General features: G+C 46.0%; 1 protein-coding gene across 1 annotated transcript; it reads right to left on the minus strand.

The window, feature by feature from the left end:
- Positions 1-949: 949 nt before the first annotated feature.
- Positions 950-17,278, minus strand: TUBB6 (tubulin beta 6 class V). The gene is made up of 4 exons (XM_070629617.1): positions 17,066-17,278; positions 16,587-16,695; positions 14,839-14,949; positions 950-2,438 (listed from the first exon to the last, which is right to left on the minus strand). Exons 1-4 carry the CDS (start codon positions 17,120-17,122, stop codon positions 1,375-1,377), a joined length of 1,341 nt encoding a protein of 446 aa, XP_070485718.1. The 5' UTR covers positions 17,123-17,278; the 3' UTR covers positions 950-1,374.
- Between the last annotated feature and the right edge of the window lie 521 nt (positions 17,279-17,799).

The raw sequence follows: 17,799 nt of genomic DNA on the forward strand, positions 1-17,799 counted from the left end.
GCCGTCAGGTGGGCTGGGTTACACTGTGCAGGAACCCTAGATCTCAGTGGCTCCAAACCAGAGCTTGGATTCTCTCTCACTCCTTATCTGACAGAGGTCAGGGGTGGGGGGTCGGGGGGCTCTACTCAGCAGTTACTCAAGGACCTAGACTGATGGAGACGCTGGGTCACCTTGACAGGCATCAGGGTCCCCACGAGAGGGAGGCAGAACAGAGTCTAGCACTAGCATTTAAACACTTCCACCTGGAAGTGACACACCACTCACATTCTTTTGGCTAAAGCTAAGTGACACGTTCACAGCTAACTTCAAGAGGGCAGGGAGGAGAAAGAAGCCTGCAACACTGGTGAACAGCAGTGTCTGCCAATTACTAGTGAAAGGAGCCTGGTCACGTCCTGTGGGGCTTGACTTTACAAGAACTCTTACAGAAGTTGTGACTAGCTATGGAACCATACAGAGGACATAGAAAAGGGCCCTCTTCCTCCGTGCTGGGCCTGGCCACTGGCCCCGGGCTCCCAGTCCCAGTGCTCATGAAGGAAGCACGGTAGCTCAGAGCCGACGCTGTTGGGTCTCCCTCACCCGCCAAGAGCTTCATGGAAGCCTGAAGGTCGTTTTCTGTGGCTCCTCTGGCAAATGTCAGGACAGTTGTTAGGGAAGGCTGGGACCAAGCAGCCCAGGACACGACATGGGGATGAAAGATTCTACGGGGTGTCTGAGTGCTGGTTGCAAATGGGGACCACGGGCTTTTCCTTACGTGTGCACTGCTTTCACGCTCAGAATTCTGGCTATGGGACCACCCTAAAGCCTCCAACTGAAGACAAGCCCCAGCCTCTGAGTTCTTTTAGTGAGCTGCTGGGGCAGTCCACTCAGGAAGAGAAGAGACCCAAATAACCACTGTAAAAATGCAAAGTCACAAATCTATCACGTAACAGAGGCTGTAAGAGACAAAGGAGCAGTTTCAGTGTTTTATTATGAATAGACTGTTTCAAAGTTCAGTAATTGCATACTCAGTATAAGGCAGCACCGCACAGCTTCAGGCTTCCTCACAAAGGATGAAAAAACACTATGTGTGAACTTCCCTGCTAATTCTCAGACATAGTTGAAAACAATAGAAGGTGAGGTTTATTTCTTTAGCTCTTTATTTCTGGCCCATTAGTTCTTTCAAGTCCTCCAGCAGAAAATCCCTGTAGGCTGATGTTCAGATCGGGCAGCACTGCCGCTTCTCTGCTATCTTACTGTACTTTGTTCCATATGACTGACAGTACAATGTTGCTGCATTTCCCAGGGGCCTACACCCACATATTTGGACCAGGGCACCATTGGTGGCACCGGAGTTAAAGATGGTCTGCATTGCGGTATCTGAGACAGGGGGCTCCTCTATTCATTGATCTCCTCTTCGTCGTCCTCAAAAGCTTCTTCACCATCATTGGCCGTAGCTTCTTGATACTGCTGGTATTCTGACACCAGGTCGTTCATGTTGCTCTCTGCTTCTGTGAACTCCATCTCATCCATGCCCTCCCCTGTAAACCAGTGCAGGAAGGCCTTCCGGCGGAACATGGCAGAAAACTGCTCCGAGATGCGCTTGAACAGCTCCTGGATGGCCGTGCTGTTGCCAATGAAGGTGGAGGCCATCTTGAGGCCCCGAGGAGGGATGTCACACACGGCCACTTTGACGTTGTTGGGGATCCACTCCACAAAGTAGCTGCTGTTCTTGTTCTGGATGGCCAGCATCTGCTCGTCCACCTCCTTCATAGACATGGGGCCCCGGAAGACAGTGGCCACGGTCAGGTAGCGCCCGTGTCTCGGATCACAGGCCGCCATCATGTTCTTGGCATCGAACATTTGCTGAGTCAGTTCTGGCACCGTGAGGGCCCGGTACTGCTGACTGCCTCGGGCTGTCAGGGGAGCAAAGCCAGGCATGAAGAAGTGGAGGCGGGGGAAAGGGACCATGTTCACTGCGAGCTTGCGGAGGTCGGCGTTGAGCTGGCCCGGGAAGCGCAGAGAGGTGGTGACCCCACTCATGGTGGCGGACACCAGGTGGTTTAGGTCCCCATAGGTTGGCGTGGTGAGCTTCAGGGTGCGGAAGCAGATGTCGTACAGGGCCTCGTTGTCGATGCAGTAGGTTTCATCTGTGTTCTCCACCAGCTGGTGGACTGACAGGGTGGCGTTGTAGGGCTCCACCACAGTGTCGGAGACCTTGGGGGAGGGCATGACACTGAAGGTGTTCATGATCCTGTCGGGATACTCCTCTCGGATTTTGCTGATGAGCAGAGTGCCCATGCCCGACCCCGTTCCTCCCCCGAGGGAGTGGGTGAGCTGGAAGCCCTGCAGGCAGTCACAGTGCTCACACTCCTTCCTCACCACGTCCAGCACCGAGTCCACCAGCTCGGCTCCTTCTGTGTAGTGCCCCTTCGCCCAGTTGTTCCCTGCGCCAGTTTGTCCTGGAATAAAGCCAAAGAGAGAAGCATGCAATTTAAATAGGGCGGGATGGGAGGGGACTGCTCATTATTATCAATACTTTTTAAATAGGATGGAACAGATGTGTTATGAAGTGATTAGACAATAGTGTTGGCCAATGTTAGGGGCGGGAAACAGGCACCCACCAGCATTGCTGCTGGGCTCATGAATTAGTGCAACCTCCTCAGACAAGTTAGACACCCATGAAATTTTAATATGTACATGTTTTGACCTGGTCATTCCATTCTTATTTTTAGATAGGTAATTCTTGCACATGGTAAAATTTAAAGGGAACAAAATTTTGTACACATTAAAAAACAAGTTACTTTCCCATCTCCTTTGAGCTTTCCCAATTTTGTACTAGGTACAAATATTTGCTTTTCAAAACAGTAATCCTTTTTCACGGTAATGGAGCCCCTCATTCATCATGGAGAATTACTGTTGCAAAGTTTTCTGAGCACCAACTATTTGTTTTGCACCTATAATGAAATGCTCGGCACAGCAAGTCATCCCTGCCCTCAAACTGCTTCCAGACCGGGGATGTAAGGAGCTAACATCCCTGAAAGATTTTTGTATTTTTATCCCAGGAGGTCAAGTAACTAGAAAGAGACCTTCTAGCTGGTCTACTTTCTGCACAATGGTACATTTTCCCCAACATGCTTATTTATATTTTACTTTATGGAAGAAACATAGAATCTGAAAGGCTGGCTCTTAAAACAAAATTAAAACCCTATTTTTCAGTTCATTTCATTATAAAATTGAAGATCTATCAGTAGAGAAGCCATATTTTTCAAGATGTAAAAATAATACCTGTGTGTGTATGAATGGACGCCCTCAACGAGAACTGGTAAAGAGGCCCGGGGGGAGCTTATAGTGGTTTTTACTTTCCTGGACATGCACATCTCTTGTACTGCACACACTGTTGCTTTGAAGCCCTGAAAATATTTTAAAACTCCACACCCCACATACATTTTTAAGTTGACATCTAATTTGTTTTCATAAATGAAAATAGTTGCAAATGATATTTTAATTTCTGGGATACTAGAAATACTCTTTTAAAAACAAAACTGTTACATCATTCTGTTAAATGTAGCCAACAGAGTCTATAAAAGTCAGAAATAAACCCTAAATTGAAATTGACTGTTTTAAAATTCCTGTGATCACAAGGTGTTTAAAATGTCAATATAACCATAGTTCTTTAAAATGTGTTCATTTATCCAAGGGTGAATATTAAATATTGCCAGAATGAGACAGGGTTTGGCATCAACTTTGTTCCTCTTCTTTATTTTTACTTATATAAATAGTGAGAAATCTTGTCCACATAAATATGTAAATAGGAATGAGTCGTTTTCTAATAATCTCATTCAATTATTTGATCTTCTTCAGTTACATGCCAAAAATCAAAGCGATCTATCATCAAAAAGTATTTTTAATTATCTTTCAGCCAAAAACTCAATTTTGTGGAAAGGAGAATTGGAAGCAAGCAGACTTGCATCAATCATTCTCTTCTTCTGTTTCTGGAAGACACCAAAAAAGGCTTTACCAAGCCTTACCTAAGGCTAACTCACTTCAAGGCACTTTGTTGAATTCAATATACTTAGAAAGAACTGGGAAAACTGAAATTTTAATTCCAATACAACTTTTTAATGAAATGTTTTAAATATATTTTTGTCAAAATTTTTAGGTTGCAAGGGCCGCCCCATGGCCTAGTGGTTAAGTCCGCGTGCTCCGCTTTAGCGGCCCAGGGTTTCACTGGTTCGGATCCTGGGCACGGACATGGCACCACTCATCAGGCCATGCTGAGGTGGCGTCCCACACCGCAGAGCCAGAAGGACCTATGACTAGAATATGGAACTATGTACTGGGGGACTTTGGGGAGAAGAAGAAGAAAAATAAAAAAAAAAAAGATTGGCAACAGATGTTAGCTCTGGGCCAGTTTGAAAAAAAAAAAATAGGCTGCAGATTTAGCTTATTCGGGTTATAAAAACTATTGGTCACATAATCTACCTGGCAAAGGCAGTTATCAGAGCAATCCTCGAAATTGGACTTACTTTCTGTCAGAGAAACATGACTTTATTTTTCAATTCAAATCAATGTTAATATGCATTTCAAGGAATATCAGAAAAACCCCTGAGAACTAAATTCTGGAGCACACTGTAAGGTAAATTACAAAAGCAGTAAAATCAGAGGAAATGATGCAGAGACCTATTTAATAAATTATAAAAATGAGGCATTGCTATTTCTCATTATTCTAGTAATAAGGCAATGTAGTAAATAGTTAAAATGGTAAGTTATTTAGGAAGCAAAGAAGGTTATTAAAAGGTATTATAATCTTTAATACGTGGGTATATCAAATCTGGTTTTGAAACAAAGAACCATGTGTAAAAAATTTAAAAATAAATCCACTAGTACCCTTACCAAACTCTCCCTACGTAGTAAATGAGAGACCAGGTTGCGCTGCTGGAGAGGAGAGCGGGCAGGTGACCTGACGTGTCACGTGGACGCAGAAAACAAGAGGCGGCAGAGATGCCAAGGCCGCTGGTCCTCCCGTCGGGGCTAAGCACTGCTCTGCTGGCCTTGCACTGTACGGACCTCTCCCCGTTTATTCCAAAGAGGTTAACTTGACTTTTGGCTACACCTGGCTGGTGGCAACAACTCCCAACCACCAGGCAGAGCTCAGAGTCTCTGCTGCGGGTGGGCAGGCCCACGCCTGAAGCTGCGCACACCCATGGGGAAACTGAGCTGGGCACCAGGGTCACCACTGAGGCCGCCTCCTGAGCCCAGCCTCCTGCAACATCAGGTACGACGAGTAGATGGCAGACTCTCACACACTTTGGGGCAGGGGCCCACTCACTGGAGGTTGGCTGACAGGCACCCCTGGATTCTGCTGTGTACTAGGCCCTAGTCTTGGGGGGAATGAGCGTTCTCTCAAATTCCTTTGAATCCTCCATAGCATTTTTATCAGGGCTAAGTACTGCGGGTGTTGAAAGAAAAATAACCGAAATTCTGTGATGCTTCAGGAAGTTTAAAACGGATTGACTATAAGTGACTTGTGTGACATACAAAGGGATGCTCTCTCCTCAAATATCTAAAGGAGTCCTACAAATCAGCAGGGAAAACAACAGCCTTTAGGAAAACAAGCAAAGGACACAAACAGTTCACAGAGAAGAAAATGCAAATAACTTAAATATTCTGGGGCCCGCCCAGTGGCGCAGCAGTTAAGTTTGTGCCCTCTGCTTCAGTGGCCAGGATTTTGCCAGTTCACTGCTTGGCAAGCCATGCTGAGGCAGGTGCCCCACATATAAAGTAGACGAAGATGGACATGGATGTTAGCTCAGGGCCAGTCTTCCTCGGCAAAAAAGAAAATGATTGGCAGCAGATGTTAGCTCAGGGCTAATCTTTCTCAGGAAAAGTAATAATAATAACTTAAATATTTGACCTATTTCTCATAGATGAAATGCAAATTAAACAAGTAGATTCGATTTCTCCCCTAAGAAACTGACAGAGCTCAAAAGGTTTGAGCACACGGTGTTGACGAGAGTTTAGGGCAAGGCCCCTTCAAACATGAGCTGCTGGAGGCATGACGAGGACTGGCCTCTGTGGACAACAACTTAGCAAGATCTATCAAAATTAGTCCCTCAGACTCAGCAATTCTATGAATTCTCCTGCATATGTGCAAATGACAGACAGACAAATACTCACTGAGGAGCAGTTTGTAATAGTAAAGAAAAAAAGGACAATGTAAATATCTATGAACAGAGGACTGGTTAAATCAATAATCAATAATGGTATCTATGCAAAGGAAAACGATCGCCATCAACCCCAGTACTGAGATGGAAAGATTTTCAAAATATACTGCTACAGGGAAAAAACCCTGAAGAACTAAACGGTCTGTGTGGTTGGCTATCCTCACAGGTGTGTAATCGACGTGCACGTATCAGCTGGTACGTGCACAGAATGTATCTGAAAGGATGCACCAGAACCCTTGAGAGCGGCGCCTCTGGGAAGGAGTCTGGGAGGGGGTGGCACCAGCTCAGGGTAGGGAGGAGATCCAATTTTCACCGTACACCCTTTGTTCCTTTTGAATCCTGGACCAAGTAAATGTTTCACCTGGCTAGCTAGCAAAATGAACATTGTTAACTGTATCAAAACATTTAAAAATGCATTTAGGGGGGCTGGCCCCGTGGCCGAGCGGTTAAGTTCGCGCGCTCCGCTGCAGGTGGCCCAGTGTTTCGTTGGTTCGAATCCTGGGCGCGGACATGACACTGCTCATCAAACCACGCTGAGGCAGCGTCCCACATGCCACAACTAGAAGGACCCACATGGAAGAATATACAGCTATGTACCGGGGGGCTTTGGGGAGAAAAAGGAAAAAATAAAATCTAAATAAAAATGCATTTAGGAAATAAATTAGAGAAACATGCACTGAACTAATGACTATGGTTGTCTGAAGGACAGGACTGTGGGGTGTTCCATTTCAACAATAGTATACACTGCTTATAAAATTTAAACAAACATGCACCTTATGACAATCAAGAGAAAATTAAAAGATGAAAACATACCTTTAAGGAAACATTTTTAAATGTCATCAATAAGTGGGGAATTACTAAAAGACAACGCACATACAGAGGAAAGGTGCTGTGACAGTCAAGGGGGATGTCCAAGTTATGTTACTCAACTCTCCCAAAAGCTGCAAAAAGGTATGCATGGCATGATCCTATTTTGCAAAACCAAAATCAACTGTGTGTGTATGCACGTGTGGACACGCACTTGTGTGCATGCGGACGAGTGCATGTGTACACAGAAAAAGTCCAGGCAGGACACAGCCCCATCGTCTACAGCACTTAGTTATCCCCAGGGAATGTAATCTCAGGGCCATCAGTAGAAGGGATGAGGGGCTTCCATTTTTACACCATATACTTGTGTATCATTTGAGAAAACGTGCAAACAGTTTTAACTTTTTCTTTTTTTTGAGAAGATTAGCCCTGAGCTAACTGTTGCCAATCCTCCTCTTTTTGCTGAGGAAGGCTGGCCCTGAGCTAACATCCATACCCACCTTCCTCCACTTTCTATGTGGGACGCCTGCCGCAGCAGGGCTTGCCAAGCAGTGCCATGTCCCCACCCGGGATCCGAACTGGCGAACCCTGGGCCGCTAAACTGGAACGTGTGAACTTAACTGCTGAGCCACCGGGCCAGCTCCAAGTTTTAACTTTCTAATGAAAACATTAAACACATTTAAATATTAAATATTGACGTTTCCTGTAGGGCAGAACTGCCCATCTGAAGCAGACCCCAGCTGGCCCCCGCACTGGTCTGTCTTAGCCCCACCTGACAAGTGAGCTCAGCCTCTCCCTCCTCCTGTCTTTGCCCCACTGAGCCTGTCAAAGGCACCAAAGCTATTGGCACAGCAGGACCAAGACTCTGTAGAGCGGGCCAGGGCTTGGCAGACAGCCCCTTCATGCTGGCAGCACACCAGAGGGCACTGGCCACTCCAGCACTCTCAGGTGGCCGTTTCCTTGTCTAGGAGATGACTGTGTTTTCTCTTACGAACAGAGAGATTCACTTTCTTCCCACCCAGTGGGGTCACACAGTGAAACCTGGCTGGCCACCCTCTCTTATCCAGCTCGAAATGGTCACTGTCCTTCCTATGTCCCCACTAACTCCTGTCCATCCCCTCCCCACCCAACCCTGCAGGCAGCAGCCTGGCCAGACTACACGGGAGGCCTTGGGAAGAACAAACTCCGGGCTAGCCTCATAGCTGGAGCTCAACGTAGAGCTCAACCTTTACAAAGGAAGGACTGTGAGTCCAATGGTCAAAAAGAGCCTAGCAATTATTTCATTAAAATGGAGTAGAAACCAACAACGGAAAATAAGTAGGTGGCTTTAGGCAGATCCAAGCCACAGCAAATCAAGTTCACTCTAGAGCTAAGTCTACAGCGACTCAACTTGACTCAACTTGACTCTCCTCCAGCTCACACCACTCACTTGGCTTCCTCAATATTTACAGCATGATTAGCCATGAAGTTGTCTCTGCTCTCGACAAAAGGAGGAAGCCTGTGACTTCTGAAAATATTTTGCTCCTGTCTCATAGCAACAGTTAAATATTTGGGGGTCATGAGTTGAACATCTTCTGTAAGGAGATGTTGTGACATTAATCAGAGGCTCCAGATTCTGGAACACAAGGCTGTAGTCTCTAAGCTTTGGCAGGCAGGCTGCAGCGCATCCCCCCGCTTTCCTCAGAGTCCACCCTCTGCTTTGCCTGCAGCTCACACTGGGTCATGGATTAAGCCTTAAGGCTGCGTATGTGCTTCCTGACCCCTCTTCTAGCCCTGAACGTCAAAGAAAAAGTTACAGGTGCAGAAGGAGGCTTAAAGGAAAGTTATCTTTCTGCTGTTTCATTTTCTCCCACAAAACTCTCTCCCACTATGCAATAGGCATGACTGCTATGCAACCAGCAATTTGTTAAGAAAAAGATTTTTTTAACTATATCCATGTTCAAAACTCAAATGCAGAAAACTTTCTCTGGTTTATTTTAATTTACTAACTCTGAAACAATGAGCTATAAAGCCAACGGAGGGTGAACCATCTCCCACTCGTGGACAGTCCTGCCTCTTCTATTTACCGAACTTAAACCAGATGACTTAGAAACGAACAACATAGGATGTTTATGCATTCTGGACACTCCTCCATTCCACATAACAGACATGTTATCCGAACAAAATAAGCACGTTCATTTAAACAATTCACAATTCTTAATTAAAAGTGTCAATTTTTAAAAATTACTATTAAATACAGCTATCTCCCATCAGTAGAATCTGCTAAAAATTTTAAATACTTTGAATCAAAACAGGGATGCATGTTGTAAGAAAAAAGCAAAGATGTAATAAGCAATCCTGGAGACAGTTTAAATGCCTAGTGTCATTTCTAACATTTTGGAGGTTTACAAGGACGACAAATTAGATAAACAGGCACTATAGGTCTGTCTTAATTTGTTTTTAATATTTTTTATCCCATTTATCAATAGCTAGAAAGACAAGGCCAGACCTTTCTCACACTTTCTTAGTTTACAGTTCCAATAAATTAAACCAAAGAAAACGTCCACAATTGCTGAAGCCGCTGCTCAGAGACTCTAGCCTACCATGACTTCAATTGCTTGTGATGCTCCAATCTCATGAAAATCAGTTCATGGAGTCAACTCTCTTTCAAACCTCAACAGGGCCTATCTGCACAGGAGGGATGGCCAAGGGTGAAGCCCGAGTCCTGAGCAGACAGCTGGGCTGAGTGAGCAAGTGAGGCAGAGAAGGCACCTGGCCTCCAGCGTCCTATTTGAAACCTCCAGAAAGTGGATAAACAAGTGCTATTGCCTCATCCAAGACATGTTTCTTATGACAGATTTAAAGCACATAAAAGGATATGAAGAATAATTTTTGTTTTTTAAGGAAGACTAGCCCTGAGCTGACATCTGCCACCAATACTCCTCTTTTTGCTAAGGAAGACTGGCCCTGAGCTAACATCTGTGCCCTTCTTCCTCTATTTCATATGTGGGACGCCTGCCACAGCAATGGCTTGCCAAGCAGTGCATAGGTCCGCACCCGGGATCCGAACCAGCCAACCCCGGGCCGCCAAAGCAGAATGTGCGAACTCAACCCATGCCACTGGGCCAGCCCCATGAGGAATAATTTAATGAATAGCTACATCCCTACTACCCACTATAAGAAACAAAACATACCAATGTTACATGAAGCCCAATATAACAAATATAAGTTTGAACATCTTAAATTGAAACAATGTAGAACTGGATAATTTTTTTCTATGTCCTCTCAAAAAGCAGCAAAAGTCGCGCACGCATGTGTATGTGTGTGTGTGTGTGTATGTGTGTGTGTGTGTGTGTGTGTGTGTGTGTTTCAGGTAACCAACCTTCCTCATGGGATCAAGGGTCACTGACTCAAATTTTAATATCGTGTCTGCAGGTTTCTCTATGTACGAGTCCTGTTTATAGGTGTGTGCAAGTTTTTTTCTTATACAAGACCCAAATTCAGAATTGTTCTGACATTTTCTATGAAGCAGTTCTTAAAGCACTGTCAATTATACTGCTCCAAGTACCTCACAGAATGAGCATTTGGTTGATACATTTCTTTCAAAGTTTACATTGAGGCAAAAGCATAGCAGAAATTACGCTCTCAAACATTGCTGGTGGCACTAACCCGACCGGAAAGAGTATGGCAAATGTATGGAGGCCAAAAAGAAAGAAACAAAGGGTGAAATATATGAAAGTATACTATGATGAGCATAGGAAATAATTTTCTTTTACTCTAGTTTTTAATTTTTAATAATGTGGCTATATATTAGTTTTTGTTGAAGTGAAAACTAAAAATAAATAAATACAAATAATTTAGAACGGAGGGGACCTCCCTTTTTAAAAGGGTGGTATATTCTCTTTTATGAGATGATGACAACCATGTCCCTTACCTTGCTTCCTTTTCTGAATTTAGTTGCCAGAAATCCAGAGCCACAACTGAATTCATGCTCCCTGTTAACTTTGTTTTAAACTGCCACGTTTTACGGCTATCTTTACTGTACGTTGTCTCATATCCTTTTAGAAGCAGGAAAGATATGTATTTTACATAAATAAAACAACGATATTTTTATATATATAAACACATATTCACTTCTAATGTGCACCTGCCTCAGGAAGGACATCCACAAAGTCAGCAACAGGACCTGGCCTCCGGGGGGAGCTGGGCAGACAGTTAAGGCAGGGATTAGCTTTCCGCTGTATAACATTCACTATTTTTTGAATTTCATATCATGTACATATACGTATTGTCTATCAAAAAAGAGTACATTTTTCTTAATAATGAAATATATTAATTTTGTTTGGTAAAATTTACTTAGACCTAGGTAATTCAGGTTCAAGCAACCTTAGCTATCCTCTCAGATTCTTACCAGAAATTCATCGAACCTTCAAGGGAAGAAACTGTGAGCAGATCTCTACGTGGAGGTGCATTTTTATGGAGGTGGGAGAGACAGGGCCGTTGCTTCCCTCAGATTCTTACAGGAGCCTGGACCCCAAGATGCTTGGGAGCCTTTCAGGCTACAGACTGAACAGCTGAAGGAGCCCGGAGAAGGGAACTGATACAGCAGAGGTGGCAGAGCTGAAACGAGCTGCCTGGTTTCCCTTCTCCTGAGTCTCCGGATCTCCTTCCCCGCCTCACAGCGCTCTCTCTTCTTGGCTACACTGACTCAGGAACCCAGCAAGGCGGTGCAGAAACAGTCTACAGCTGCTAAGAGCCTATACCCACTCAGTAAGAGAAAGCCAAAGAGAGTGTTGATCTGTATAAAGAAAGCGGGGGTAAGTCATCCTTTTGCTCTCCTCAGAACAGAGAATTTTAATGTTATCCAGAGTGCTGAGAGCAGTCGACGGCAATGACAAGGACTGACACCAGCTGCTGGGAAGGGCAAGGGGACCCAGAGTTCTCAGACACCACCGGAGGGCGTGCAAAGGGGCTGAGCTCTTTTAGAGATGAATGTGCAGGATCCATGGTGAATGTGCAAGCATCTTTGTGGGACAGACTCCTAGCACTGAAACTGTTGGATCAAATTTCTTGATTCCCTGAATCTCTTAGGTTGTTCTCTGAACAAAGTTAAAAAGTATTATTTCCCCAAACACCTTCACCAACACTAGCTGTTAGCAGTTTTTAAAATACTGGCCAATCTGATGGGAGAAAAAAATTATCTTGTTTTAATTAACTCCCCCTCATTCCCAATTACTAGTAAATTTTGTCCCTAGGTATCTACAATTTTATGGCTATTGTGAATAGAATATTTTCCCATTATATTTTATAATTGACTATTGCCTTTAAGGTGATCCAGTTTGCCTAGGACTTTACCCGTTTCAACACTGAAAGTGCAGTGTCCTGGGAAACCCCCCGGTCCCAGGCAAATCTGGACAGTCGGTGACCCTAGAGCAGTAATGTCTGAGTATTTTGATCTTGTGTCTGGCTGCCTTACTGAGGTCTTATAAGTGCTCATCATTGTCCAGCTGACAGCCTATCTGAAAAATCCAAGAGAATTATTATATCTGCAAATAAAAATACTGTTTTTCTTTAAATGATTTCTATTTCTTTTCTTTCTCTGGTCTTTGTGCACTGGCTAGAGCTTTCAGAACATGGAATAATAAAAGAGACAACAGACATCTTTTTCTTTCCAACTTTGCTGGGAATATTTCTAATGTTTCACCAGTGACATTGCTATGGATTTGGTAGATAATTCTTAGATAGTTCTTTATTCTTAAATAAAGGAAGTTGCTAGCTTAAACAGAAGTTTTTTTGTCTTCTACAAATCAGGAACACATACTAAATTCTAGCAAATATCGTGCGGCATCTATTAAGATGTCTCTTAATCTATCAGCTGACTTCTTAATGTCCAACCATCCTTGCATTCCTAGGATGTTGTTGCTAACATTCATCAAACACTGACCATGTATAACGTATTCTAAATATTTAAATAACCAAGAATTTTCTGTTACCCTCAAGGAAACCATCTCTACCTGGTGCCTTTTGGGGAAGAGGTTGGAATGTAAAATTTTGATATATTCCATTTCTAAATCACAGTGCCTTTAAGCCAGGAATCAGCCTTAAGAGTCTCTTATTTCCTTGTTGAATGATTGAGGTATCCCTATTGATAAATATTTTTTTCCCTCTAGGAACATTTCTTTCTTTCTTTCTCTTTCGTAAGGAAGATTCGCCCTGAGCCAACATCCATTGCCAATCTTCCTCTTGAGGAAGATTAGCCCTGAAAGCTAACATCTGTGACAATCTTCCTCTATTGTTTGTATGTGGGATGCCTCCACAGCATGGCTAATGAGTGGCGTAGGTCTGTACCCAGGATCTGAACCTGAGAAGCTAAAGCGGAATGTGCAGAACTTTAACCACTCGGCCACAGGGCTGGCCCCTAGGCACATTTCTTAATAGTTACACTGGTCATTTTTGAGAAATAACATAAATGAACATGTGGTATCTCACATTAAAATACAATTGTCAGATGGAAAACTTTTAAATCTGCCACACATCCTGTAAACTCTACTTTGGCTCTTAAGATACAAATGGCTGTGAAGGGACATGTGCTTGCCTAGTGGCTTTTCACTTTCTCTCTTCATTCCCCTAATTTGGCAGACTATATTAAGGCCTTGAGCACTGCTGTCCGACAGAACTTTCTGCAATGATGGAGCTGTTGTTATTTACACTGTCTAATATGGTAGCCACTAGCCACATTTAGCTATTGAGCACTTGAAATGTGGCTAGTACAACTGAGGAAGGGAATTAATTTTATTTAATTTTAATTAACTTAAATTTAAAGAGCCGCATGTGGCTAGTGGCTACCACTTTGGGCAGCAGGGTCTAGAGCTGTCTTTGCTTGGGGCCCATTATGGTCTCCAGCAACACAGGTCTAGTTCAGAAAGGTAAAGAATGCAAATGTCCCCATTGGTGGACTATAAAACTATTGGTAATTTAGGTTTTCTGATGTAAGAAAAAGGGCACCACAGAGCCTAGTCCTGGTCTATCTGAAATATGAAAGGTGACAAAACCCTTGAACAAGTCATTATCAGAAGTTTTGCCCATCCCATTGGTTGTGTGGGTTGTCAGAGCGATGGGGAAGGGTTGATACCTAGCGGTCTCAAACTCTTTGTGAATGTTCATCCTGCTGGGTCACCTTTATAACAGGTCATTGCCTGATTCCACTACAAGGTAATAAATTCATGTACCAACAAAATCTTCCAAGATTCTGTCTCCTCTGGTACACTTTGAAGTAAGCTTGACTCTAAAAACCTTAGCGACAGGGTGATGAAAGCTGGTAACACTAATGGTGCCACTTTATTTAATTCTACATAATTTTCTTCGAGAGTTTGCAAAGGGACAGGTGCTATTATCATTTTTTTAGGTGGAAGAAAGGAGGGGAGGATTTGCCCAATTCTGATGAAACAAAACTCACAAGGTGCCAGCCTTTAGAAAGAAAAAACTATCTATAGATAGTGAAAAACAAATATGGGTATAAACACACTGAAGTTAAAAGATGAGCAATATAGCAACAAAAAACAAATGATTATCATATTATGATTATTTATGAGAGAGAGAAAAGTTAATACCTAAATAATTCTTTTAAATCAAGAACTATCAGTATCAGTATTTCATTTAGAGATACAGAGATTACCTGCCTAGAGAAAAAGTCAAGACTTAAAAGAGGTGCCCTGTGATGAGGCTGGGGACTGTTGATTTCCATTTAAGCTTTTCAATGCCATGTGATGCTTTTAATCTTGCACATAAATTAGTTAGATGTTTAAAAAAAAAAAAATTGGAAGAAGAAAGTAGGAAAGATGGAACCTACCAAAGATGAAGTTGTCAGGCCGGAAGAGCTGCCCGAAAGGCCCAGACCGCACACTGTCCATGGTGCCGGGCTCCAAGTCCACCAGGGCGGCCCTCGGCACATATTTCTGAGCTGGAAGAGAACAAAGCCACCCACAAGGGTCACTTTCTGGTTTCGAGAGTAATGGACTTCCCCATAGCAAGCCCACCAGCACAGCTGCCTGGAATGTATGAAGCAGGGCTTCTTCAGAGAGAGCACCTGGCTTTCTCAGAACCACCGAATCTTTGCACTAGGCGGGGCCTCGGAGAACACAATCCCACCCTTGAATTGTTCAGGCGAGGAAACCAGCCCAGGCATGAATGGGTGGAGGAAGTTCCAGGATTAAACAGGATGAGAAATCAGGTCTCCTGACTTCCTGCCCACTGTATTTTCCAGTTCACCCTGATACCTCTTTCCTGTTGGCAAGTTTTACTTTTTTAGCTCCATGGAAATAAACTGTATTTGTTGCAGCAAATTGCAGTGTTGCTGTGACAGTCTTTCTGCTTTTCAGCACCTCTTTCCTGCACACACATACATGAACCCAAGCTACAGTTTGAGCACCTCGTCACTGGTACCACTCCATGGACAGTCTCCCGGGAGAAACTCACATTTATGAATGAGTGTTGCTGTATAGCATTTTCATTTGCAAGCACACTTTGCCATTTGGGCAAGAAATTGTTCCCAGTGAGGATGGGGTTAATAAGACTGCACCCAGGAACTGTTCCACAACTCCTGACCTACTGTGCACACACCCAGATTGAAGAAAGGATATAACCAAGCTGGACCTAAGGGTTAACAGGAAGTGCAATGTACACTAAAATTTTTCTTAACGCTATCTAGAAATTTCACCTTCTGTGCCCTGCTATTCCAGACCTTTTGTCATTGCTGCTTAATGAATAAAACCCAGTGATTTATGTAACCCGCTCTTCCCAGCTTCTGTGTGGACAAGCAGCAAATGACTCCAAAAACTGAGAGTGATCATCTCTGGGGATATATGTCATGTGTGTGGAAGGGCAGCTAATTTTCTGGGTGTTCTTTCAATATCTTCGTTATTTCTTGTTTTCTGAAGGGCATGTATCACTTTTATAACAAAAAATAGTTGCAGAAATAATGCATACATGTAGCCACAATACGTATGTAGATATTCAGGTCAGGAGTGATACTGTTTCCAAACTTGGATAAACCACAGCCTGGAATTTTTACTAAACTCCACCAGTTACCCTGAATTGTCTGCAGTTTCAGCTTCCAGGGAGCATGAAGTTTTTTAGAAGGTCTGCAAAGGGCCAGAAAAGTCATTTAAGGGAGTTTTTTTCAAATTTTTTTGCCAAGAATCTCCATTAATACATTTTAAACGGGGGCGGGGAGGGGGGAGGCCGGACACGACCGACTAAGTTGATTTCACAGCACTAACGGGTTGTCTGGTTCAAGAGCTCAAACCCGCGGGATAGGCCGAATGCCGTGATTTGAAATAAACTGACGGCAGATTTCCCGCCCCAGGCAGAACAAGGCAGGAGCCCGGCGTGCTGCTACATCCGGAGAACTCTCCCCACCGCGAGCTGTCCTCACGTGAGGGCGGCACCCCAGCGCCAACGCCGGGTCTGGGCGGGGAAGACCGGGAGAAGGCTGCGGTCCCGAAAGGGGATGACCAGGGTCCGGGCGGGGATGGTCGGAGGCCGGGAGGCGGATGGCCGGGGTCCGGCGGAAGGGCGGGAGCGGGCCGAGCTACTCACACGATGACTCATTGTAGTAGACGTTGATTCTCTCGAGCTGCAGCGCCGAGTCACCCACGTAGCCTCCGGCCGGGTCGATCCCGTGTTCATCGCTGATCACTTCCCAGAACTTCGGAAGGGCGAGGCGGGGAACAGACGGTCAGAGCCCGGGGCCCAGGGCGCCCCCGCCCGCACCTCCCCCAGGGCCGCCCGGGCGGGGCGGGGGCGCGGGGCCGCGGCGGCCGAATTCCAGACGCGCCTGAGCAGCCGGCCGCCGCTCCCAGGGGGTGGGGAGGGGGCAAGGGCCAGGGGTCCCGGCTGAGACGCCCCCTCCTCGGCCGCCACTCCTCGGGCACTTCCCGGGTGCGGCGCGGGGCAGACGTGCTCCGAGGACCGAGGGGCACTGGGCGGTGCGCCCGAGCCGTCCGCCCGCACTGAGGGCCAGCTCCGACCCCCGGCCTGCAAGCCGCCCCCCGCAGGGGAGTCCCGCGCCCGCCCACCTTGGTGCCGATCTGGTTCCCGCACTGGCCCGCCTGGATGTGCACGATCTCCCTCATGGCGGGCGCCGGCTCTGCGTTCGCGGCTCTCGTTCTGCGGACGGCGGCGAAGACTGCGGGCCGGCGGGCGGCGCGTTTGGGGACCGACCCCACGCCCGCCCTCCCCCGGGCACCCGACCAATGGCGGCGGGCCTCCCCTGCCCGGCCGCGCCCTGCGCCTCCGCCGCGCGCCTCCCTCCGCGCCCCCTCCTCCCCAGCCGCCCCGCCCCGCTCGCCCACCCCGGGCTGTCCCGCGCCGGGTCCCGGGAGGGAGGACAGGTGCTGCCGGGCGGGAAAGCGAGACTGGGGACCCCTCGGGCTCTAGCATCGAGGGGCTGTGCTGTAGACCGTCCCCTGCTGAGCCCACAGGGGCAGCCGCCGTCCCACACGGGGCCACCTGGGTGCGTTCCGGGACCGCCCGGCGGACTCAAATTCAGCGGGTAGAAGGGCTTTGGGACTCAAAAGTCGAGTTTTTCGGGGTGACCCCTTCGCCCTCCCGCCCACTTAACCCCGGGTTTACGTTCTTGTGTCCTCGCCCTCCCGCATCTCCGGTCCCGCAGCGCGGGTGCCGTTCCGTTCTGACGACCCCGGACCTTTTGTAAAGGGGTTTAGTGAAAGTGAACACAGGCATGGCTGGATCTGAAAATGGGCACTCCCTGCACCGTGGTCTACGCAGCTTCTCCACCGGGAGCCAGCGA

Source organism: Equus przewalskii, chromosome 7 (assembly GCF_037783145.1).
Source record: "Equus przewalskii isolate Varuska chromosome 7, EquPr2, whole genome shotgun sequence".
Taxonomy (NCBI): Eukaryota; Metazoa; Chordata; class Mammalia; order Perissodactyla; family Equidae; genus Equus; species Equus przewalskii.